The sequence below is a fragment of the Hyla sarda genome, chromosome 6, assembly GCF_029499605.1.
Source record: "Hyla sarda isolate aHylSar1 chromosome 6, aHylSar1.hap1, whole genome shotgun sequence".
Lineage (NCBI taxonomy): Eukaryota > Metazoa > Chordata > Amphibia > Anura > Hylidae > Hyla > Hyla sarda.
The window spans coordinates 116,415,557-116,441,284 of record NC_079194.1 but is presented as its reverse complement, the minus strand read 5'-3'; the positions used below and the strand labels follow the sequence as shown (position 1 = coordinate 116,441,284).

The window sequence follows — 25,728 nt, the reverse complement described above, 5'->3', positions numbered from 1 at the left end:
TTCTGACACAAATCTATATCACCAGTGAGGAATTGTAAGTGACCTGCCACATTAAAGACTAAGAAACACACTAGAACAGTGGTCTTCAACCTGTGGACCTCCAGATGTTGCAAAACAACTACTCCCAGCATGACCGGACAGCCGTTGGTTGTCCGGGCATGCTGGGAGTTGTAGTTTTGCAACATCTGGAGGTCCGCAGGTTGAAGACCACTGCCCTAGGCCTTAGTAACGACGGGGGGGGGGGGCTGGAGCAAATTTAGATTACACAGCAGATAATGGCTCAAACTCTTTATATTAATAATATAAAAAAACTAAAACCCACAGATCACATGGTTAAGGAGGTCACATGCCGCCAAGCTGTTCATCACCTAGCAACGATTTATAGGCGTTTTTCCTGATCTGTCACGAACTATCCAATCACGAATCAGCTTACAATCCTGGATGTCGCATTATTCTGTTCTGTGATTGGGCAGAAGAGTTTAGCGGAAACACGTGATACACCCGGGCGGAAGTGGACCTAAAGAGCGTGTGTGAGTATATGACAAGCCTGGCATTTCATTAATAGGATGTATAAAGAGGCTGATACTTGTTTCACTGTAGTGGAGAACGTGTAGGTGTCGGAGGAGGATTTGTGATAGTTCAGGCAGAGTCAAACTGATGTTGTCCCTGCAACTAGTCCCTTGATGCAGGGCATGCTGTGACTTGTGGTTCCCTGTGTAGTAGACTTGTCTTAATGAGGTTATACACTATGGGGGAGATTTATCAAAACCTGTCCAGAGTAATAGTTGCTGAGTTGCCCATAGCAACCAATCAGATCGCTTCTTTCATTTTTCAGTGGCCTTTTCAGAAATGAAAGAAGTGATCTGATTGGTTGCTATGGGCAACTCAGCAACTTTTCATCTAGATAGGTGTTGATAAATCCCCCCCCCCCCCCCCCCCCAATGTATCCTGCTCTACAACAGTGTTAATTGACCCGTGGCTTTCTATTGGTTGTGGTACTACAACTCACTGCATACCCTGACAGACAAAGATGGTCAATGACTGTTCTAGAGATAAATGATGTCCAGGGGATATTAAAAAGAACAATAGGCAGATCGACTAAAGGCTGTGACCAAGTAAGATCATACGAAGAGGCGCCATCTGTCCGTGTGCGAAAGATTATACTCTACTCTAGCTATGAGATGCCCTAGATTTCAGCTACAACCCATGTCAGTTTATGGCATTAGTTGTAGCCTTACCACAGTGTTTCACGCACCTTTACAGAATGTGGCAAGTACAGTGCAAACATGCTAGTTGCACATTTTTGTGCAAATGGGGCTTGCACAAAAAATTGGTACTTTTATGCAAGAACAGAATGTGAGATATCCTACAGTCCATTTCTACTAGTGAAGCTATGTTCACACTGGGGAAATTCTGCTCAAATATTGTTCTGCAAAGCTTGCAGCGGAATTTTGGCAGTTTTGTGGAATTTCAGGTGGATTTCTGTGTGCTCAGAACACAGAATTCTCCCGAAATTCAAAGCCCTATTGAGTTCATTGTGATTTCACCTTGAATTCTGCAAAATGTAACCCCTTAAGGATCCGGCCAATTTTCGTTTTTGAACTTTCATTATACCTCCCCCCTTCAAAAAATCATAACGCTTTAAATTTAGCACCTACAGACCCATATAAGGGCTTTTTTTTTTTTTGCATCATCATTTGTTCTATGTAATGACATCACTTATTTTATAACATAATCCGCAGCAAAACAAAAAAAAATAAAAAATTTGTGGGGTGAAATAAAAAAACAAAACAAAAAACACATTTTGTAACTTTTGGGGGCTTCCATTTCTACACAGTGCACTTTTTGGTAAAAATGACACCTTATCTTTATTCTGTAGGTCCATACTAGAGATGAGTGAACTTACAGTAAATTCGATTAGTCACGAACTTCTCTGCTCGGCAGTTGATGACTTATCCTGCATAAATGAGTTCAGCTTTCAGGTGTTCCCATGGGCTGGAAAAGGTGGATACAGTCAACTGCCGAGCGAGAAGTTTGTGACAAATCGAATTTACTGTAAGTTCGCTCATCTCTAGTCCATATGTTTACCAGGATTCCTAATTTATGTAGGTTTTATTTTATTTAAAAAATTAACTACATGCACCAAAATTAGTATGTTTAAAATTATCATCTTTTGGCCTCTATAACTTTTTTATTTTTCCACATACGGGGCTATATGAGGGCTCATTTTTGCACCGTGGTCTGTAATTTTATATTGGTAGCATTTTGGTTTTGAATGGGGAGTGATTCATGTTATTAGGGGAGGGGATTATTCACATTTATTAACTTTTTATATTTTTTAACTTTTTTTTTAGTCCCCATAGGGAGCTATACTGTGCAATCTCTGGGTTGCATACACTGTTCAATGCTGAGCTTTGGCTCAGCATTGGTCAGTGTTATCAGTGCTCTGCTTCTCTAGCCTTCCATGGCTGGCTGGGAGATTCAGAGCACCGATTGGATGGTGAGGAGGCAGGTAAGGGCCCTCCTGCCATCCTCTCAGCTGATTGAGACTTCGCAATTTCACCACGATGGTCCTGATCAGCTCCGGTCCCAATAGTTTTGTTTACATTTCAGATGCCGCAATCAACTTTGATCTAGGTGTCTAAAGGGTTAATGCCAGGCATTGGCCCGATCGGCGACGCCCGGCATTAACCCTGGGTCCTGGCTGCTAATAGCAGTCAGGACCCATCGGGTATGAAGCGTGCTCAGCTGGTGAGCACGCTTCAAACACCGGTAACGGGATTAGGGCATACAGGTACGCCCTGCATCCTTAAGTACCAGGACGCAAGGACGTACCCATACACCCTGCATCCTAAATGGGTTAAAGGGGTATTCCAGGCCAAAACTTTTTTTTATATATCAACTGGCTCCGGAAAGTTAAACAGATTTGTAAATGACTTTGATTAAAAAATCTTAATCCTTCCAATAGTTATTAGCTTCTGAAGTTGATTTGTTGTTTTCTGTCTAACTGCTCTCTGATGACTCACGTCCTGGGAGCTGTGCAGTTCTAAAGAAAAATATTTATAAAGGTGCCGTAAAACTTAGCATTTAATTGTATAGCTAGATAAAATTCACCACAATATTAGTGCAATATAATAATACTATCACCAAATAATAATTAAAGATAATTAATGTATGTATCCTATTTAAGATGATCGCCTGGTATGTTTAAGCGAACCATTCACAATACATATCTGATTGCATTAAGTATGCGTAAAGATAACCCCAAGTACACCCGACGCGTTTCTGCCTGGTTAAGTTTACTCATTATCACATATATAACCAGGCTTCCTCAGGGGTAACACAACACACAAAGGGTTAATTGAACACTCAAAAGGGTTAATAATCCTATATAGAGAGTAATATGAATGGTCACAGCCTTTAATGACCACAATTATTAAAGCACAACACTGCAGCTCTAGACCGCTCCAGGTGGAGCAAAAATTAGAATATATTTAAGGATTTTTTCATCCAATACAAGACACCTCCCCTCTGGGTAACGATAAACCCACTCTGGAATGATACCAATGATAGTACGGGAATGTCTCAAAATTGCCTCCTATATAAATAATTCCAGGTCCACTGTACTGTAAATAGATGTACCAGATAACCTGAAAAAAGATCAAATACAGATACTAAATATATATAATAAAGAAGAGAAGAGGGCTTACCCTATCTTCATCAAAACAGTTAATGATGGTTGTACTCACAATGAACTATAGGAGACCAGACCTGAGCTGCCTAGAAACAGACCAGGATACATCTTAGTTAAGAAGAACATACATACAACGAGTCCTCATACGTTTAGATAAGTAAGGCATCCCAAGGAGGACTTGTACTTACAGTGAAGAAAGCGAACAATCACGCACGTCCTGCAGTGGCAGGGGACCCGACCGTCTGCCGGGATACACGCGCCCTGTATGCGCGCCGGCGTCCTTTTGTAAACCAGCGCTTCCGGGACCCGTCACATGAGCGCCACCCATGTGACGCTGTACATGGGCGTGGCTCTGTTCCCGGAGCCGAGAGGCTCCGGACATTGCCGATTACTGACGGGGAGCGCTGGTTACAACCATTATCAAATTACTAAAGGCTGGCTCATATGGGAAGAGTGTGCAGGAACAAAGTGTAACTTAGAAAGGATATATACAACGGCACTTAATAACCCTGGTTATACAAGATTAGAATTGTACAAAACTAGAAGCATGTTTTAGTGTATATAATGGAGGTACTAAATTCCAACCTATTATATACTTAAAGACACATGAGACTCCAAGGGGTCACCCTGATGTTATAGAAAATCCAACAAGGATAAAAAAAAAAAAAAAAAAGGAATACTGGGAAATGGTACTGAGGACAAGATCAGGAGCTTCTAACTGGCACCGCTATTAGGCATACAAAACGAAAAACTTTTGTAAGAATAAAGAAGGGAATTGAAAAAAAGGGGGAATAAAAATAATTGTAGTTCTCCTCTCTCTATTAGACCTGGAAAAAAAAATACTCCATTTACCAATCTAGACAAGTTATATACGTAGCCATATTAAAACATTAGCCAAGCGCAGGTAACTTGCATATGATATAAACCCAATATTAATCCTATATACATACGGACCTCTACCTGACATGAATATAAGATGTCGGGGGGGGGGGAGGGGAGGAATAGCTGGGCCCTATGGGTCTACCAAACCCTAAGTGTCCCTAGAAGACGACCCTAAACCTAGACGGCATGGACGCCCTAATAAGGGCGGTACCGTATTCTGGAACCTCCTACAGATACCTATTATGCCCTAGGTATGGGTGGTACTAGACGTATCGGTCAGCTACAACCGTCCCTGTCTACCTATCATTCCACCCAATCAAGGGAAGAGGTCCGTAATATCATTTAATAAACTATCTGAAAAAGTCGAGGATGTGATAAGTTAGGGTATGGGTTATAAAAATGGAGCAAAAGACAACTGCTCATTCAATCCTCCTGGGGACATAGATTTGAACTTAAAAATCCACCTTGTTTCCCGCTGCATGAGGATTTTGTCCAAATTCCCCCCTCTTGGTGATGGTTTAATTTGTTCCAAACCCACGAAGGATAAACATTTATGATCCCCTTGATGTATTGTGTTGATATGGGTGGAAATCGGGGTGTCCCTCTTGTGTCGTATATCACCCAAGTGTTCCAGGACCCTGCGTCTAAATTCCCGCAGGCTCTTGCCGACATATTTTGCCCCACATTGACAGAGGGCTACATACACTATTGCCTTAGTACTACAATTTATAAAGCTCCTGATCTCATGCCTCAAACCAGTATCACCATACAATACAACCTTAGTTTTTTGTATACTCGGGCAGGCTTTACAATGCCCACAACGATAACACCCAGGAGAGGAATATCTGTCTAGCCAAGTCTGGTTGGATTGTACTGGTAGATGGGAATGCACCAAATTGTCCCCTAGGCTTCTCCCTCTCCGGAAGGTTATTTCAGGGCGTTCACCCACTACCTCAGATAAATCTGGGTCTAACTGTAGGATGTTCCAGTACTGATCAATTACTTCCCTCACACGTTTGGATTGAACATCAAAGGTACCAATAATTCTGAGCGGTTGTATAGTGTCAGTTTTTGCCCTCGGTACGAGCAATTGTGCTCTGTCTTGTTCAAGGGCAAAACGATAAGCCGATCTTAAGGTATAGTCTGGATAACCTCTTGTCAAAAATCTGGTGCGGAGATCCTTTGCCTGCCTCTTAAATTCAGCCCTATCTGAGCAGTTCCTCCTGAGACGGAGATACTGCCCCCTCGGTATCCCCCGTTTAAGGGGGACCGGGTGGCAGCTCTCCCATCTCAGGAGACAGTTGGTTGCAGTGTCCTTCCTATATACCGATGTCTGCAGGCCACCAGCACTGTCTTTACAGACATAGACATCCAGGAATGCCAGCCCCTCTTGCTGAATCTCAAATGTAAAGGAAAGCCCCAAGTCGTTGTTGTTCAGCACCCGAAGGTACTCCTCAAATTCTGGCCTGGAGCCAGTCCATAAAATAAAAATGTCATCTATATAGCGCGACCAAAAGGTCGCGCTAATAGAAAGATGTTCCCGCTCGTCTGAGAAGGCGGTGGTTGCCTCCCACCAGCCCAGGGTGAGGTTGGCGTACGATGGGGCGCATGGGCTCCCCATCGCCGTCCCCCTGAGCTGGTGGAAGTACCGCCCCTCGAAGAGAAAATCTCCGTCTCAGGAGGAACTGCTCAGATAGGGCTGAATTTAAGAGGCAGGCAAAGGATCTCCGCACCAGATTTTTGACAAGAGGTTATCCAGACTATACCTTAAGATCTGTAGAGAAAAGAAAAGAAAGGACCGACGGACGGCGCCTCGTGTATTTACCCTCAATAGATCGGTTGGTGGGTGGGGGGGGAACCCCACGGGGCTTATAGATGGCCGCTCACCTTGAGATCTATGCAAAAAAGCATATCACCCACGATATAATCTGGGTACTGTAGTACGAGTCGCTGCTATGCCGATGGGTTGCAGGAGGAAACAAGTCGTCCTGGGAGTCAATATTAGAAGTAGAGCAGGAAAAAACCCTCAGGTATGGCGCTGCAGACTCTTGTAGACAGATGAGGCGGATGCCAAAGGTAATAGGAAAGTCCTCAGCAGGACATTTTATTAAAAAAACAATAAAATGGACAAGATTACGCGTTTCGGGAGGATCCCTCCCTCAGATCAGGGGGGGATCTGAGGGAGGGATCCTCCCGAAACGCGTAATCTTGTCCATTTTATTGTTTTTTTAATAAAATGTCCTGCTGAGGACTTTCCTATTACCTTTGGCATCCGCCTCATCTGTCTACAAGAGTCTGCAGCGCCATACCTGAGGGTTTTTTCCTGCTCTACTTCTAATATACCTTAAGATCGGCTTATCGTTTTGCCCTTGAACAAGACAGAGCACAATTGCTCGTACCGAGGGCAAAAACTGACACTATACAACCGCTCAGAATTATTGGTACCTTTGATGTTCAATCCAAACGTGTGAGGGAAGTAATTGATCAGTACTGGAACATCCTACAGTTAGACCCAGATTTATCTGAGGTAGTGGGTGAACGCCCTGAAATAACCTTCCGGAGAGGGAGAAGCCTAGGGGACAATCTGGTGCATTCCCATCTACCAGTACAATCCAACCAGACTTGGCTAGACAGATATTCCTCTCCTGGGTGTTATCGTTGTGGGCATTGTAAAGGCTGCCCGAGTATACAAAAAACTAAGGTTGTATTGTATGGTGATACTGGTTTGAGGCATGAGATCAGGAGCTTTATAAATTGTAGTACTAAGGCAATAGTGTATGTAGCCCTCTGTCAATGTGGGGCAAAATATGTCGGCAAGACCCTGCAGGAATTTAGACGCAGGGTCCTGGAACACTTGGGTGATATACGACACAAGAGGGACACCCCGATTTCCACCCATATCAACACAATACATCAAGGGGATCATAAATGTTTATCCTTCGTGGGTTTGGAACAAATTAAACCATCACCAAGAGGGGGGAATTTGGACAAAGTCCTCATGCAACGGGAAACAAGGTGGATTTTTAAGTTCAAATCTATGTCCCCAGGAGGATTGAATGAGCAGTTGTCTTTTGCTCCATTTTTATAACCCATACCCTAACTTATTACATCCTCGACTTTTTCAGATAGTTTATTAAATGATATTACGGACCTCTTCCCTTGATTGGGTGGAATGATAGGTAGACAGGGACGGTTGTAGCTGACCGATACGTCTAGTAACACCCATACCTAGGGCATAATAGGTATCTGTAGGAGGTTCCAGAATACGGTACCGCCCTTATTAGGGCGTCCATGCCGTCTAGGTTTAGGGTCGTCTTGTAGGAACTCTTAGGGTTTGGTAGACCCATAGGGCCCAGCTATTCCTCCCCTCCCCCCCCCCCCCCCCCCCCGACATCTTATATTCATGTCAGGTAGAGGTCCGTATGTATATAGGATTAATATTGGGTTTATATCATATGCAAGTTACCTGCGCTTGGCTAATGTTTTAATATGGCTACGTATATAACTTGTCTAGATTGGTAAATGGAGTATTTTTTTTTCCAGGTCTAATAGAGAGAGGAGAACTACAATTATTTTTATTCCCCCTTTTTTTCAATTCCCTTCTTTATTCTTACAAAAGTTTTTCGTTTTGTATGCCTAATAGCGGCGCCAGTTAGAAGCTCCTGATCTTGTCCTCAGTACCATTTCCCAGTATTCCTTTTTTTTTTTTTTTTTTTTTTTTTTTTTTATCCTTGTTGGATTTTCTATAACATCAGGGTGACCCCTTGGAGTCTCATGTGTCTTTAAGTATATAATAGGTTGGAATTTAGTACCTCCATTATATACACTAAAACATGCTTCTAGTTTTGTACAATTCTAATCTTGTATAACCAGGGTTATTAAGTGCCGTTGTATATATCCTTTCTAAGTTACACTTTGTTCCTGCACACTCTTCCCATATGAGCCAGCCTTTAGTAATTTGATAATGGTTGTAACCAGCGCTCCCCGTCAGTAATCGGCAATGTCCGGAGCCTCTCGGCTCCGGGAACAGAGCCACGCCCATGTACAGCGTCACATGGGTGGCGCTCATGTGACGGGTCCGGGAAGCGCTGGTTTACAAAAGGACGCCGGCGCGCATACAGGGCGCGTGTATCCCGGCAGACGGTCGGGTCCCCTGCCACTGCAGGACGTGCGTGATTGTTCGCTTTCTTCACTGTAAGTACAAGTCCTCCTTGGGATGCCTTACTTATCTAAACGTATGAGGACTCGTTGTATGTATGTTCTTCTTAACTAAGATGTATCCTGGTCTGTTTCTAGGCAGCTCAGGTCTGGTCTCCTATAGTTCATTGTGAGTACAACCATCATTAACTGTTTTGATGAAGATAGGGTAAGCCCTCTTCTCTTCTTTATTATATATATTTAGTATCTGTATTTGATCTTTTTTCAGGTTATCTGGTACATCTATTTACAGTACAGTGGACCTGGAATTATTTATATAGGAGGCAATTTTGAGACATTCCCGTACTATCATTGGTATAATTCCAGAGTGGGTTTATCGTTACCCAGAGGGGAGGTGTCTTGTATTGGATGAAAAAATCCTTAAATATATTCTAATTTTTGCTCCACCTGGAGCTGTCTAGAGCTGCAGTGTTGTGCTTTAATAATTGTGGTCATTAAAGGCTGTGACCATTCATATTACTCTCTATATAGGATTATTAACCCTTTTGAGTGTTCAATTAACCCTTTGTGTGTTGTGTTACCCCTGAGGAAGCCTGGTTATATATGTGATAATGAGTAAACTTAACCAGGCAGAAACGCGTCGGGTGTACTTGGGGTTATCTTTACGCATACTTAATGCAATCAGATATGTATTGTGAATGGTTTGCTTAAACATACCAGGCGATCATCATAAATAGGATACATACATTAATTATCTTTAATTATTATTTGGTGATAGTATTATTATATTGCACTAATATTGTGGTGAATTTTATCTAGCTATACAATTAAATGCTAAGTTTTACGGCACCTTTATAAATATTTTTCTTTAGTTTTGATCCGCAAGGTGAAGTCGCTAAGGCAGACGTGAGGCCCTACTACTTACGTAACTAGAGCTGTGCAGTTCCTATGGGGATATTTTCCCATCATGTACAGCTCCTGGGACGTGACATCATCAATGAGCAGTTAGACAGAAAACTTCAGAAGCTAATAACTATTGGAAGGATTAAGATTTTTTAATAGAAGTAATTTACAAATCTGTTTAACTTTCCGGAGCCAGTTGATATAGAAAACATTTTTTTGCCTGGAATACCCCTTTAAAGACATGTTTAGTGTTTTTGCAGAATCCGGAAATTAATCCCCATTTAATTCAATGTGATTCTGAGCAGAATTTTCTGCTGAAATTCTGCACAGAAATTCTGCTGTGTGAACATAGGCAAATAGTGCCATAGCTGTCCACAGGTCCTGTGTGATATCGCAGCTTAGCTCTATTCAACAAGATGGGTTGTCCATCACCTAAAAAATGTAAGAATGTTGTAAAGTAATAATAGAAGTCATAATCGCCATACAAATCCTCGATTGCTCCCATATCTACATCTTTAGGGTCCGTTACTGCTACTTTACTCCCTAGTCCCTCTAGACACAGGCATTTGGCTGCTACAGTTCATTGCTGTGTCCAGGGGTTGGTCACATGTCGGTGTCCAGAGGGACCAGGAAGTAAAGACCAGTAAGGAACCATAAAACAGGAGCAGTGGAGGGTTGCGGTAAATTGAGGTAGAGAAGAGCAGACAACACCTGTAGCAATGGGGATTGGAGCAGTTGCCCATAGCAACCAGATTGCTTCTTTTATTTATTACCAAGGCCTCTAAAAATTAAAGTGGGGTGATAATCTTATTTAAATACAATTTTCTAAAATTAGAAAAAGATGGGGGGGGGGGGGCTGGTTGGCAGTTTTGCACCCATGTCCAGCATTAGAATGTCTTGTCAATATAATTTATCTTAAAAAAATATTTTTTACTTCTAGACTAATGGGGAAACCTGGTGAGATCTCTTTGGATGTTGTTCTATGAGGTTTATGTGCATCACCAAAATGGAGTCACAGCTGCTGCTGGCTCCAATCACTGCCTTGGAGTTTGTGGGTGATCATCTTCTGGCTGGTAAGTTCTAGTGGATAATGTTTAGTAATAATTGTGTGTGTGTGTGTGTGTGTGTATATATCCCTCACAGTCTCATTAGATGTAGGTGAACATGTGCTTTCGTGGTCATTCCATTCAGTTCCTGAGTCCAGGATGGCAAGCCTATATAACTAGACTGGGTTGCTTTTTATAGACTCTGAAAAGCTGTGTCAATCTGTGTGAGCTGTAAAAATAAACATACAATTGAAAATTATATTACTTACACCTGAAGTTGTGTGTTTTACTTTGTAGGTGAAGGCCCTAACCTAACTGTTTATACCTTAAGAAGCAGCAGTTCGACCTCCCTGAGGCTAAAGGAGAACGTCCTGGCAGGTTACACAATTCATGGAATAAAACCTTGCGGTTCAGACTCGTCTGTCGTGTGTGTGTTTGGAAGTAAGGGTCTTGTTGTTCTGAATTTTAGCACCAGAGATCAGGAAGTAAGACTGTCCAAAGTCTGCAATCTTCGAGAACTGCATGACTGGATATGGGACGTTCAGTGGCTTGGAGATGCCTTGCAGTCTACTGCTTACCTTGGCTTAGCTTTGGGACACAATTCTGTTGCATATTATGACTACAAGATGGGTAAAGTCTTGAAGGAAATTCACTGCTCTGAAAAATGTATCTTGTACTCTGCCCATTTTGTGGGAACAACCTGGGAAAAGCTCACACTGATATCTGGGACTGTGTTCAACCAGCTTGTCATTTGGGGGATGTCTGACCAAATTAATGAAGAAGGAAGAGTAGAGCCTCGAAGGAGAATAAGCGGACATGATGGTGTCATTTTTAGTATATATTATGAAAAGCAGAAAGGTGTTTTGGCTTCAGCCTCGGATGATCGCAGCATCAGGGTGTGGAACGTGGGCAGTCTTACTGACCGTGATCCTGATGTTAAGTGTCTTCTTTTGTTATACGGGCACCAAGCACGAGTGTGGTCAGTCAGGCTTCTCCCAGACAACATTATCAGTATCGGTGAAGACTCTGCTTGTATTGTGTGGAGCTATAGTGGTGATATTATCCATAACTTTAAAGGTCACAAAGGTCGGGGCATCAGAGCTGTTTCTGTCCAAGATGAGCTTGGTTTGGTTGCAACTGGTGGGGCAGACTCCGGAATCCGACTCTGGCAGATTAGAGAAAAAACTTCCCCATCTAGTAACCTTTTGAACCTACATTTTGATGCCTTCAAAAACATTGGGGTCCCAAAGGCAATAACATTAGCAGATATCAACTGTCTTGTTATAATGACTGACTTGGGTTTTATATACACTTATAGTTTTATCAGCAAGCAATGGATCTTTGTATTGAAGGATAGTAACTATACATCGTATGGTCTCTTAGAGGCGATCAGACTGGCTGACTCCACCCTGTGTGCCATCGGTAACATAACAGGCAGTGTTAAGATTTTCTCACTTTCATCTGCTCAAACTTGCAAGGAGTTGAAGCACCATGAAGGAAAAGTACACAGCTTGACTTGGGTTGCTTCATCGTCGTTGTTGTCTACAGACACTTGTAGCCTGTTTTCTTCTGGTCCTAATGGAGTAATAATTTGGAATGAAGTCACATGTGTGTCTGGTAATCTCACATCTGTCACAGAGAGATGTAGGTTTCTGCTGCCTACTTGCAAACAAAGGTGGCACACCAGCATAGCATTTGTGCCTGAAGAAGGTTTGATCGTATGTGGTGACCGCAGAGGTTCATTGGTACTATTTCCAAATAGCGTTTCTGGAGCAAACAGCAATGAAAACATCACGGACGGGTCTTTACAAAGTGCCAACAACAACACTAAGAATTCTAATGTTCCCAGACAAGAAGGGCAGGAAGCAGAGGCAGTTCATGTTCTTTTTGGCCTTCACGGCAAATTAGGTGTAACATCGGTTGTGTACCATAATGGCTTTGTGTACAGCAGCGGTCGAGATGGATTTTATCGGCAGTTGAAGGTGGAAAGACGCCAGTTGGTAATGCTCCGCAAACTCAAGGCTTGCAAGGGGATGGAGTGGATCGAACGTGTGTCCTTCACACCTGACGGAAACTTACACATCCTTGGTTTCCATTCTACTGACTTTGTGGTGTGGAGTACGAGAACTAATGAAAAGCTACTGTGCATCCCTTGTGGTGGTGGACACAGGTCTTGGAGTTACAAGAAAGAAGATTCAAATGAAATGTTTGCCTATATTAAATCTGGTGATGTATTTACTTACTACAGTAAAGCATCTGAAAGAATTCAGAATGTTTTAAAGGAAACCTTGCATGGCAGAGAACTGACAAGTGTTAGGTATGCTGGAACAATTAAGAATTCCAGTAAGGAACTTCTTGACATCATTATTACAAGCAGTGAAGACACCACAGTCAATTTATGGGCCTTCAGTGCAAATTCCAGACACTTGTATTGCCTTTCGACTATCAGCGACCATCTTTCCAGTGTGAAAACGTTGGCTTTAGCAAGGACTAAACATCAGGATGGCATCCTCTCCACTCTACTGTTCACTGCCGGAGGTAGAGCTCAGATAGAGGTTTATCGATTGTTGATCCAAGCAGGGGAGGTTAATGACAATATTACATGCCAAGTCATTCACGTAGCATCCCACCGACTAGATGAACACTGGGATAGAATTAGGAATAAACACAGAATGGTTAAGATTGATCCGGAAACAAGGTAACTAAGTTGGTATTATCCTAATTGAGTGTCTGTCTTCCCCACTGAGTGGCGGGTGCTGTTACATTACATTAAATGACTTCCCTTATTGCAATGTGTCATTCTGGAGATAGTATTGATAAATGTGCCACAGAATGTATTACATTGACATCCTTAATACACCCAAACATTTAAGAACCCCCTACCCCATTCACTAGCCTTTGTTTTCAGATGTACAGTGGATATAAAAAGTCTACACACCTCTGTTAAATGCCAGATTCTTGTGATATTAAAGAATGAGACAAAGATAAATCATGTCAGAACTTTTTCCTCCACCTTTTTTCCTCCACCTGTAACATGAATAATTCAGTTGCAAAACAAGCAGAAATTTATGATAGGGAAATAAAAACTTAAACACACTATAACCTGTTTGCGTACGTGTGCACACCCTCATAAAACTGAGGATGTGGTTTTGTTCAGAATTAATCACATTCAAACTCATGTTAAAGATGTTATCCATTGATTTTCATTTTGAATTGTCCCCAGGCTGCCGCAATAAAAATAATAAACTTTGACCTACCTTCCGCCATTCCAGCAGTGTCGGTGGAATCTGTCTCCCGTCTCCTGTCCTCTAGGACCCAAAACATCACACTGCTCTCAGCTAATTGCTGCCCACAGTGATGTTTTGCCTCAGCCAGTGATAGACTGAGCGCCAGTGTCATGTAACGGGCCTGGGCCCGGCCATTTATCTGGGTGCCCAGAAACTAACACTGTTGCTCGTCCTATCACCAGCCTAGGCGGTCCATCGATGCGGCCAGCGATTAGTTGAGCGCATTGTGGCGTGTTGGATCCCAGGAGCCGGAAGAACAATGGGGCCATAGGATGAGAGACCGATTCAGTGGCATCGGGGTAATGGCAGAAGGTAAGATTCTGGGCAAGATTCTGAAAAAAAAAAAATAATTTGCTTGACCAACCCTATAAATAGAAGTCATTACACATGTGCTGTAATTTAACCTCCTAGGGACTCAGCCCATTTTCACCTTAAGGCCCTTTTTGCAATTCTGACCACTGTCACTTTATGCATTAATAACTCTGAGATGCTTTTACCTTTTATTCTGATTCCGAGATTTTGTTTTTTCGTGACATATTTTACTTTAACATAGTGTTACATTTTCGTCGTTACTTGCATCCTTTTCTTGGTGAAAAATCCCCAAATTTCATGAAAATTTAGCATTTTTCTAACTCTGAAACTTTCTGCTTGTAAGGAAAATGGACATTCCAAATAAATTATATATTGATTCACAAATAAAATATGTCTACTTAATGTTGGCATCATAAATTTGACATGTTTTTACTTTTTGAAGACAGAGGACTTCAAAGTATAGCAGCAATTTTCAAAATTTTTACCAAAAATTCAAAATCTTCATTTTTCACGAACCAGTTAAGTTTGAAGTGGATTTGAGGGGCCTTTCTGTGAGGAATGCCCCATAAATGACCCCATTATAGAAACTGCACCCCTCAAAGTATTCAAAATGACATTCAGAAAGTTTGTTAGGTGTTTCACAGGAATAGCAGCAAATTGAAGGAGAAAATTAAAAATCTTAATTTTTTACACTCGCATGTTCTTGTAGAGCCATTTTTTGAATTTTTACAAGGGGTAAAATGAGAGAACCCCCCCCCAAATTTGTAACCCAATTTCTCTCAGGTAAGGAAGTACCTCAGATGTGGATGTAAAAAGTTCTGCGGGTGCAGTAGAGGGCTCAGAAGGAAAGGAGCGACAATGGGATTTTGGAGAGTGAATTTTGCTGAAATGGTTTTTGTGGGCATGTCGCATATAGGCCCCTATGGTGCCTGAACAGGAAAAAAAAAAAAAAAAAAAAACAACACTATTTTGGAAACTACACCCCTCAAGGAACATAACAAGGGGTACAGTGAGCCTTAACACCCCACAAGGTGTTTGACTACTTTTTGTTAAAGTCGGATGTGTAAATGAAAATGTTGGTTTTTTTCACTAAAATGCTGTTTTTCCCCCAAATTTTACATTTTTACAAGGGTTAATAGGAGAAAATGCACCCCAAAATTTGTAACACCATTTATTCTGAGTTTGGAAATACCCCATATGTGGATGTAAAGTGCTCTGCGGGCAAACTACAATGCTCAGAACAGGAGGAGCGCCATTGAGATTTTGGAGAGAGAATTTGTTTGGAATGGAAGTCGGGGGCTATGTGGGTTTCCAAAGCCCCCATGGTGCCAGAACAGTGGACCCCCCCCCCACACATGTGACCCCATTTTGGAAACTACACCTTATTTACACCCCACTGCCGTTTGACAGATCTTTGGAACAATGGGCTGTGCAAATGAAAAATTACATTATTCATTTTCACGGACCACTGTTCCAAAAATCTGTCAGACACCTGTGGGGTATAAATCCTCACTGTACCCCTTATTACATTAAATGAGGGGTGTAGTTTCCAAAATGGGGTCACATGTGGGGGGGGGGGGGGTCCATTGTTCTGGCACCATGGGGGCTTTGCAAGTACACGTGGCCTTCAATTCCAGACAAATTTTCTCTCCAAAAGCCCAATGGCGCTCCTTCTCTTCTGAGCATTGTAGTTCGCCCGCAGAGCACTTTACATTCACATATGGGGTATGTTCTTACTCAGAAGAAATGGGGTTACAAATTTTGGGGGGCTTTTTCTCCTATTACCCCTTGTGAAAATGAAAAATTTAGGGTAACACCAGCATATTAGTGAAAAAAAAGTTTTATTTAATTTTCCCGTACAACTTTAACGAAAATTCGTCAAACACCTGTGGGAGGTTAAGGCTCACTATACCCTTTGTTACGTTCCGTGAGGGGTGTAGTTTCCAAAATGGGGTCACACATGGGTATTTTTTTTTGCGTTTATGTCAGAACCATTGTAGCGATCAGCCAGCCCTGTGCAAATCACCAATTTAGGCCTCAAATGTACATTCGCGCTCCCTCCTGAGCCTTGTTGTGCGTCCGCAGAGCATTTTATGTCCACATATGGGGTATTTCCATACTCAGGAGAAATTGCGTTACGAATTTTGGGGATCTTTTTTTCCTTTTACCTCTTGTGAAAATAAAAAGTATGGAGCAACACCAGCATGTTAGTGTAAAATGTTTTATTTTTTTACACTAACAGGCTGGTGTAGACCCCAACTTTACCTTTTCATAATGGGTAAAAGCCCACCAAAATTTGTAACGCAATTGCTCCCGGAGTACGGAAATACCCCATATGTGGCCCTATACCTTGAAATACCACAGGGCTTCGAAGTGAGAGAGCGCCATGCTCATTTGAGGTTTAAATTAGGGATTTGCATAGGGGTGGACTCTGATGCAAGCATTACAATTGCGTCCGCTACCAAAAATATTCTACGCCAGTGATTCCCAAACAGGGTGCCTCCAGCTGTTGCTAAACTCCCAGCATGCCTGGACAGTCAGTGGCAGTCCGGAAATGCTGGGAGTTGCTGTTTTGCAACAGCTGGAGGCTCTGTTTTGGAAACACTGCCGTACAAGATGACCTTTCATTTTTATTGGGGGGGGGGGGGGGGGGGGGTGACAGTGTACATGTGTTAGTATGTAGTGTTTTACCCTTTATTTTGTGTAGTGTAGTGTTTTTAGGGTACATTCACACAGGTGGGGTTTACGGTGAGTTTCCCGCTGGGAGTTTGAGCTGTGGTGGGAAATTTGCCGCAGCTCAAACTTGAAGTAGGAAACTCGCTGTAAACCCTCGCCTGTGTGAATGTATCCTATACATTCACATGGGGGAGCAAACCTCCAGCTGTTGCAAAACTGCAACTCTCACTATGTGCTGACATACCGTACATGCTGGGAGTTGTACTTTTGCAACAGCTGGGTGCACACTGGTTGGAAAACCTTGAATTAGGTTCTGTTACCTAACTCAGTATTTTCCAACCAGTGTGCCTCCAGCTGTTGCAAAACTACAACTCCCAGCATGTACTGATCAAAGGGCATGCTGGTAGATGCAGTTATGCAAGAGCTGGGGGCACGCAACTACAATTCCTACTATATGCAACTTTTACAATGGCTACATATGAACACTATAAAAAAATGCTAAAAACCCTAAAAATATACAATTAGACCATAGTTTGTTTTAATATTGTCATTTTTATTATCATTTTTATTAATATCATTACTATATTTTGAAACATATCTTCTGAGTTCATCTGCAAAGGCCCTGCAGTTGGCACTCATTGTAATGATAATTATCGTATTTTATTTATGAGACTCTGTTAAATGTTTTAGTTTTCTTTTATCTGACTGAATTATCATTATTACCACTAGCCTTTTCAATATTTTCTATTGTATTATGTATTATTTTTAAGCTATAGAATTTTAGTTTAATATTTAAGACCAGGCTTGAGGATGGTGTATCTTTATATTTTTCATATATTCACGGGTTGAATAGGATACACAACTTTTTCTCACACCTAGTACTCATCTGGCACAACACAATATTGTCTCTACGTTTCTGGTTGAGCTACCTACCCCCTTTTCCTTCTAGTCAATGATTTATCTTAGCCTTATTCTCTAACATCACAAGAACCTGGCATTTTAACAGGGGTTTGTAGACTTTTTATTACCACTGTATATGTAGTGTATAAGCAGACTTCCTCCCTTGTCAAAACATAGACTATTCTCATAAGCAAGCACAGTTCCATTTAAAGGAAAACTGTCACATGTTCTGTCCCGCACTAACCACAGGTACTGACTGATAGTGCAGGGAACGCTGATTCATATGATCCCTACTTTGCCCAGATCCCTCTGGCCATTTGCCTGCCATATTAGTTTTTCTATGTATGCAAATGTGGCTGTAACTGGCACGAGTATGGTTTTCAGGAGCCTAGTGGCACTGTGACATCAGCGCCTCCCATCCGCAGTGCCGCCCACTTATGAATATTCATCCTCCCTCCCTCCCGGTTCTCCCTCTCCCCGCCACTCCTGACTGGTCTTCACTGCGCATGTCAAGAAGCAGCACATGCGCAGTGGAGACCAGTTAGGACCGGCGGGGAGAGGGAGAGACGGAGGGAGGGGGGATGAATATTCATAAGTGGGCGGTGCTGACATTACAGTGCCACTAGGCTCCTGAAAACCCCGCCTGTGCCAGTTACAGTTACATTTGCATATATAGAAAAACTAAGACTGCGGGCGAACGGCCTGACGGATCCAGGCAAGTTAGGGATCATATGAATCAGTGCACAGCCAGGTGAGCGGGAAAAGGGAAAAACCGTAAAGAGGCACAGCAATGCATCAGACCTGCAGCCTCTTTATTCTCAGGATCAGTAGGATTTTTTTTTCTCTTTTCATGTAATTCTGTTCTCTTTTTGTCAGATACTTATCAGTCACTACAGTGGATGAGATTCCAGAAAGCAGGAAACCTGCATCCTCCAGCGTCTATCTTGCTGCTGCTTGCAGTGATGGATCTATAAGGTGTGTGCATATGAACCATCATGAATGATCAATGAGATTATATTTTTTTATTGAGTATTTGAAGAATAAATTCCATCCGTGGGTCACCAGTAGAGGGAGATTACTGAATGCAAATAGATTTTTTAGGTCAATAGCAGCTGTATAATGTGCGGTCAGTAAGCTCTTCCTGGTGATGATGGCAGGCTGCCAGAACATTAGCTCAATAGCTGTGCAGCAGATTTAAAGTTCAGAAAAACACTCCAACCCCTATAGAGAGAAACTATAAAATGTGTACAAGAGCCCAGGTAAGGCTATTCCATGGGTAACAACCTCTCGGCTTCTGATTCTCATTTATATATTAACAAAAAGGCTTATATCTTGACACTGGAGAAAAATATTAAATAAATAAGGTATGCTCAGAATCCTAATCCTAGCTATGTGCATATTGACACCCATGTTTTCTTAGTGACAGATCCACTTTGAATATTCAGAACAGTATAAAATGTTCTATGGCTAGGTTTATATCTGCCCGATAGAAGCAGAACAATGAAAAGCCGAATGTGCCGAGTTCCAGCAGTATCTGTTGGACTGTATTGAAGCAAATAGGGTTTACATCATAGTACCAGGCATTTTAATGGACAAAATAGTGCTTTTTTTGTCCTGCTTTTTCGGAAAAATCTTTAGTGGAGGCTCCAAACAGAACCTCTGACACACATGTGAACAAAGCCTAACAAGGAGAAGTATTACTGTAGATGCAACTACTTAATAACAGAACTGTGTAATGGAGGCTCACTAGATCCCTGTGCACCTAACTGAGCAAACCAATTGACAACTATACCCTCTGTGTCCAATAAGAAGCAAATATGAAAAAAGTTGTATGGTGCTTAAAAGTTATATGTAATCAAGGTCCTAATACGATTATAATAAAATGTAATAATCTAATAGTGAAATACAATAAGATACAGGGCCCTTGTGACTCACCACAAGTTACAAAAGTACTAAAACACATTCTGGAGGCGGGCCCGGGATTTGAATATTCATGGCGGCTGGTCATGTGAGCGCTTGTGACCAGCCACCATGAATATTCATATCCAGCTGGCGGGTCCGCCTCCAGCGCACAATTCAGCACAGATAGAAGCTGATCTGCAGAGGGACCGGGCACCGGACTGAAGGTATATATATCAGTCAGAGACCCTGCATCACTCTGCTGTTCACACGCACTATAACCCGGTGAATTGGGTTTAGTGTGGGTGAACAGGATGACCATTTTCCTTTAGAAGTCTACATATCCATTAAATAGCGCCTGCAGGATAAATCTTAACCAGACCACTGGGTTAAATTTTATGTAACTTATTGTATTCCACTATAAGGGTGGGCTCACATCATGTTTTCTTAGTACGGGTACCGGATCCGGCTCCGCTCCTGTATTCCAGCCGGACTTGGCTCCCTTCTCATTCATTTAAATGAGCCGACCGGAGTCAAACAGTGATTCCAGTCGGCTCATTTTCGCCCCGTAACTGTGGTATGCTGCCGATCCGGTACCCGTACTAGAAGACTTAATGTGAACCCACCCTTAGACTATTCAATTTTATTATAATCCTATTATGACCTTGATTTCATATACTTTTACTTTTGAGCACCATATAACTTTTTTCACAGTAATATAAGAGTTCCTTATTGTCCGTCTATAAATGATTCTACACAGGAGTGAAGAGCTACTTTCAGCCCTCCTCTACATCTTATTGTGTAATGAATTTTTTTTTTTTTTTTATGTTTTTGTAGATTCTTTGTGATGAGTGAGAGTTCTCGGCAGATAATATTGGTAGCCGAGTCCTTTTACCACCAGTGCTGTGTACTGAAAGTAGAGACATTTGTTCATACTTCTAGCAACAATTCAAGGTAAAACTCCAGAAAAATGCCACAAGCCAATGAATATTTATCTTGATCTTTTTCACCCATCCCAACAACCCTTCTCTAAATAAGGACTGGCAGCTGAAACTTGTGGCAACCACCTGCTATCCTTGGGGGACCACTGTAGATTTCTCCTGCAGTACCACTACAGGACAAATGTGGTATTACAACACCTTAAAGGGGCGGAAAACATTTTTTTTTCCAAATCAACTGGTGCCAGAAAGTTAACCGGATTTGTAAATTACTTCTATTAAAAAATCTTCCAGTACTTTTTAGCAGCTGTATGCTACAGAGGAAATTCTTTTCTTTTTGAATTTCTTTTTTGTCTTGTCCACAGTGCTCTCTGCTGACACCTCTGTCCGTGTCAAGAACTGTCCAGGGCAGCATAGGTTTGCTATGTGGATTTTCTCCTGCTCTGGAATGTTCAAGTGTCAGCAGAGAGCACTGGACAAGACAAAAAATAAATTCAAAAAGAAAATAATTTCCTCTATAGCATACAGCTTCTAAAAAGTACTGGAAGGGTAAAGATTTTTTTAATAAAAGTCATTTACAAATCTGTTTAACTTTCTGGCACCAGTAGAAACAGTCCTAATGAGACAATTCATATTAGGAAAACAATCCCAGTAATTCTATGAGCTGTCTTCTTTTATTAAAGAGGACCTGTGGTCTCTCTGTAAAAAATGACATACAGGCATGTAAAGATAGCTGAGGGGGCTGATCACATACCTTTTATAGAATGTGACCCCCCCCCCCCTCCCCCATTCCCTTAGCTATCTATATATACCCTTATCTCACATTTTAGATCCTATTTAAATTGTTATATAGAAAAAAAAACTCTTTGGAGGTATCACTGCAGAACTCTGCAAACTTGACATCCCCCCCCTGTGGGAACTGTGATGGCGGCCATATGAACTGTTACCTAACCTTCCCAGAAATGGATATAACTTAAAAAAAATAAATAAATAAAAAAAAGGCACTCTCTTACTCCGTTCAAAAAGTTACCAGTTCCCTCCTGTGAGTTACTGATGCAAGACAACAAAGAGAATATTGTGATGCATTTCATCCAGTGTTCATCATGTTTTAGATGTATTTATATCATTACTATAGTCAAGTGTTTCCCAACCAAGGTGCCTCCAGCTGTTGCAAAACTACAACTCCCTGCATGCCCAAACAGCCTTCGGCTGTCTGGGCATTCTGGGAGTTGTAGTTTTGCAACAGCTGGAGTCACCCTGGTTGGGAAATACTGCTATAGTCTGACAATGGGTAAATATGTTTCTCCTCCGTCTTAGAGTTATGCTGTGCAGTGCCGCTACAGATGGTCGCATTGCATTCTGGGATATATCTGGGACAGTATCCTGTGCTGACCGGATACTGGAAAAGGAGGATACAAATTCTTCACTGCAGCGTGAGTATCTATAGTGTTTCATTTAAATAAAACTTTCAATTATGCAATAACAAAGGCTTGTAGCATGGCTGCCAGTTTGCCGCAATGGCCGCAGTAACCTGCATTGACTCTAGCCTTATAATAATCAGAATAAAAGTTAGATCTTCTTAGAATAGTAGATTGTATAGATGGTTTCATTATCAGGTTTACCTCTCTCCACTCTCTGATTTTTCTGTTTTAGTTAGTACTTCTGTTCGTCATAAAAAAACTGTTCTGGAACATCTTCCTCGTAACTCTATGTTGTGCTATTCTTCTGTCTATTCCTACCGAATATTATTTAAAAAAAATTATATTTATTTAACTACACAACTGGGCAATACTTTTTACCTTGTCAAATATCCTCTGATATTGTCAGCTCTGATTGGACAATAGAGGGTACTAGAGTATAAAGTGACCCATCCCCCCCAACTATTAACACTCAGTTGTCCATTTGTTAAAAACATTTCTAGGAGGAATAACAGGAATGTTACAATGCAAAGTCCCAAGAAAATATGCTCCAGAATTATTATTATAAAGAATACATGTATTTACTACGATCATTAGCAGACGTGACAGATGCCCTTAAGTGGATTATGTCTTTGTGGTGGATTGTATTGTTCTCTGGAGAGGGCAGTTAGTAGAGTATTGGTCTTAAGTATTGTTATTCTAGTGCACACTCATTCTTGCTGGGGAGGCAATGAGAACACATTAATACTTGTGCACGTTGAAGAGGCTCATTACACATTTATTAAGTGCTGAGTGATTTCTCTGGGGTTAGAACAAAAGAGATAATTTGATCCATGATACATATGGCTACAATACAGAGGGTTCTGTGTATCCGGCGTGTTCTTTATTATTGACCTCTAATATTTAGTCTTATATATGAAATTGAAAAATAAAGTTTGAAAAGTAAACATTTATATTGAAAATATAATCAACCTTTGCCCTATCTCCAGAGGTGTAACTTAATTCTTCCAGTGACCATTACAGATGAAACACCATTAGAATAGCTTCAGTGCTTTATCTTCTGTTGCACAATTGTTGGTCTTTGTTAATATGTTTGTGCATTGCTTCTCTTGTACACTTCTTTTGCCAATAAAAAATTTTCGGGAAAAAAAAATATAATTGCTTCAATTGTTGCATTCGTATTTATGTGCAGTAAATAATGAAGGAGGGATGAAGCAGGGATTAAGAAAACATCCACAATTTGGGGAAAATGTCATGTTGCGATTTCTGTATGTGATTGGGATAGAATAAACAAATGGGGAAATCCCCCCCCCCCCCTTTCATGTCAATGGTGCCAGAACACAGGGGAAGCATTAAAAAAACTAATACTGATACTTACCTAGCCCTGGTCCCCGTAGATCAGCCGCAGATCCTCTTCTTTTTCTTGTGGTCCTGGTGTCTTATTTGCATCCTTCTTCAGAGACATGCTGCTGGTTGCAGGACCTTTGCCGCTCAGCCAATCACTGGCCAAGACAGGACACTGCTGCAGCCAGTGATGGATTGGATGTGTGGGAAGGTCCTACAGGAAGCACAGAGAAGACACCGGGTCCAAACAGAGGATACCTGAGTCTGCAAAAGACCTATGGGGGACTGAGTCTAGGAAGACATCAGGTTTTTTTGTTATGTTTCCTTTGCCCACCATTACTATAATACACACAGGGTGGTGGGATCTGGGGCTAGGCCACCACCAAAATTCAAATGCAAGGTGATAATAGCAGGATTTTGCAGGCACGTAATCACAGTAATCGGTAATGGCTAATATCCAGATTCAGTTGTTTGCCTGAAGTGTTCAATTAAGTTCAATTACTAAAATAAAGTATATATTTGATAATTTAGCAAAAGCAATCAAGAAAGAATAAATGATGAAAACTAATGAAACTTGTGTTCTCGACAGATCTGGGTCCCGTCTGCTTTACTGTATCCACTCACCAGTCTGGGATCAACAGTCTCTGTATTCAAATGACTACAGAGGGACAATACCTGGTTGCCAGTGGAGGAGATGACAATTCCATCTGTGTGTATTGGTTAATATTGGACCATAATTCTCAGGATGATCCAAAAGGAGGTGTCCAACTTCTCCGGTCAGTCTCGGTCAGCTCAGCTCATGCTGCACATGTCACCGGTTTGCGCATCCTCAGAGATGACCTCTTAGTATCTGCGTCTGTGGATCAGCGTCTAACTTTATGGAATATCAGGGACAGCGGACTTCAGCATGTGGCCACCAGATTCTGTCACGTGGCCGATGTTTCTGAGCTTGACGTTTGGACACATGATAAAGAGCATCTATGTGTGCTGTGTGGACAAGGCCTGGAGATTGTGAAGTGCAATCATTAGATATTTCTGTATAGTTACTGTTATCTCTTTGTAAAATAATGTGCAAATAATGACAGTGTGTCAGGAAAAACAACATAACAGAATTTATATTTCAATGAAATTTTTTCAAAGTGTTTTTGTACATAAAACCAGTCTTCATGAGGGAAGCCATTGATATGAAGATTCTTACTAACGATTTCCAACCGTAGTTCTTGCATTATAGTAGTTACTTTATTGTCCTGAGTGCACAGCTTTACAGAAGTTATATTCCTGTACATAGGAAGCAGTATTATAGTAGTTATATTCCTGAAAGAACAAATAGAATGGTCCAGCGCAGGTTCAGTGAAATAGCGGGGATTTTATTAAACAGAAACAGGTACAATCATGGTGACGCGTTTCGGCTGCTAGTTCACAGCCTTAGTCATACAAAAAAATACATTTTTTGTATGAATAAGGCTGTGAACTAGCAGCCAAAACATGTCACCATGATTGTTTCTGTTTAATAAAAACCCTACTATTTCATCAAACCTGGGCTGGACCATTCCGTTTGTTCTTTCAAGATTGCATTGAATTGGCCTATTCCAGTTCGAGACGCTCTGGGCAACAAAGGTTGAGCTGGACATCTGCTCTACTTAGGATAGTTATATTCCTGTACATAGGAAGCAGTATTATAGTAGTTATAAAACAAAAATAGAGAAAAAGAAACACATCCACAATTTGTATTTTGATCTACTTGCTTCTCAGCATAAATTCAAACACTAACAGGTTGTTAGCATGCAACCACACCAATGTGAATACCTACCAAGTGCTCCCTTCCAGAGGGCTGGGAAAATGCTAGGAGGAAACCCTTATGCAGTCTCCTGATAATTAAAAACGCCTGGATCGAATGGGTGGAGCAGAGTGCTGGCTATGAAAGAGGGGACAGGATGGAAAATAGAAATGGAGCACTCGCCCGGTCAGTAGCTTTGAAACTGTATACAAGTGCAGGGGAAGGGTCAAAAGCAGTGCGGGAGGAGTAGTATGCCCATACTACTCCCAAAGCCCCTGTATGGCAAACTCCGCAATGAAACAGTCACAATGCAACAAGCAAACACAGGTAAGCTCCTAAAGTGCCGGTGCAATAACTGTGTGAACACGGGTGCTGTACCAATATAGCATAGAAATCCAAAGTGTAGACGAAGATGGCAGCACCCACCAGTACAGTAGTAGAAAATCTTCTTTATTAAAGTGCAAACTCACATGTAGTGCGGCCAGACCAGGACG

At 41.6% G+C, this 25,728-nt stretch overlaps 1 protein-coding gene across 3 annotated transcripts; it reads left to right on the top strand.

Moving 5' to 3' along the window:
* The first annotated feature begins 385 nt into the window (after positions 1–385).
* On the top strand, positions 386–24,680 carry WDR6 (WD repeat domain 6). 3 transcript variants are annotated; one of them, XM_056524796.1, is made up of 7 exons: positions 386–530; positions 10,578–10,710; positions 10,981–13,381; positions 18,735–18,833; positions 20,595–20,711; positions 22,013–22,128; positions 24,047–24,679. In XM_056524796.1, the coding sequence occupies exons 2-7, from the start codon at positions 10,620–10,622 to the stop codon at positions 24,484–24,486; spliced, it is 3,264 nt and encodes a 1,087-aa protein (XP_056380771.1). In that variant the 5' UTR covers positions 386–530; positions 10,578–10,619; the 3' UTR covers positions 24,487–24,679. The 3 variants fall into 3 exon arrangements, with proteins under 3 accessions (XP_056380771.1, XP_056380772.1, XP_056380773.1); XM_056524797.1 differs by lacking the exon at positions 386–530 and adding an exon at positions 537–610 and having other exon boundaries at positions 24,047–24,680; XM_056524798.1 differs by lacking the exon at positions 386–530 and adding an exon at positions 550–568 and having other exon boundaries at positions 24,047–24,680.
* Positions 24,681–25,728: the final 1,048 nt, after the last annotated feature.

Bases quoted from the DNA above. Each gene is read 5' to 3' on its own strand.
- WDR6 (XM_056524797.1), top strand. From the start codon at position 10,620: ATGAGGTTTATGTGCATCACCAAAATGGAGTCACAGCTGCTGCTGGCT. The intron at 20,712-22,012 runs GTAAAACTCCAG...CCTCCGTCTTAG, and splicing joins ACTTCTAGCAACAATTCAAG to AGTTATGCTGTGCAGTGCCG. The intron at 22,129-24,046 runs GTGAGTATCTAT...TGTTCTCGACAG, and splicing joins TACAAATTCTTCACTGCAGC to ATCTGGGTCCCGTCTGCTTT.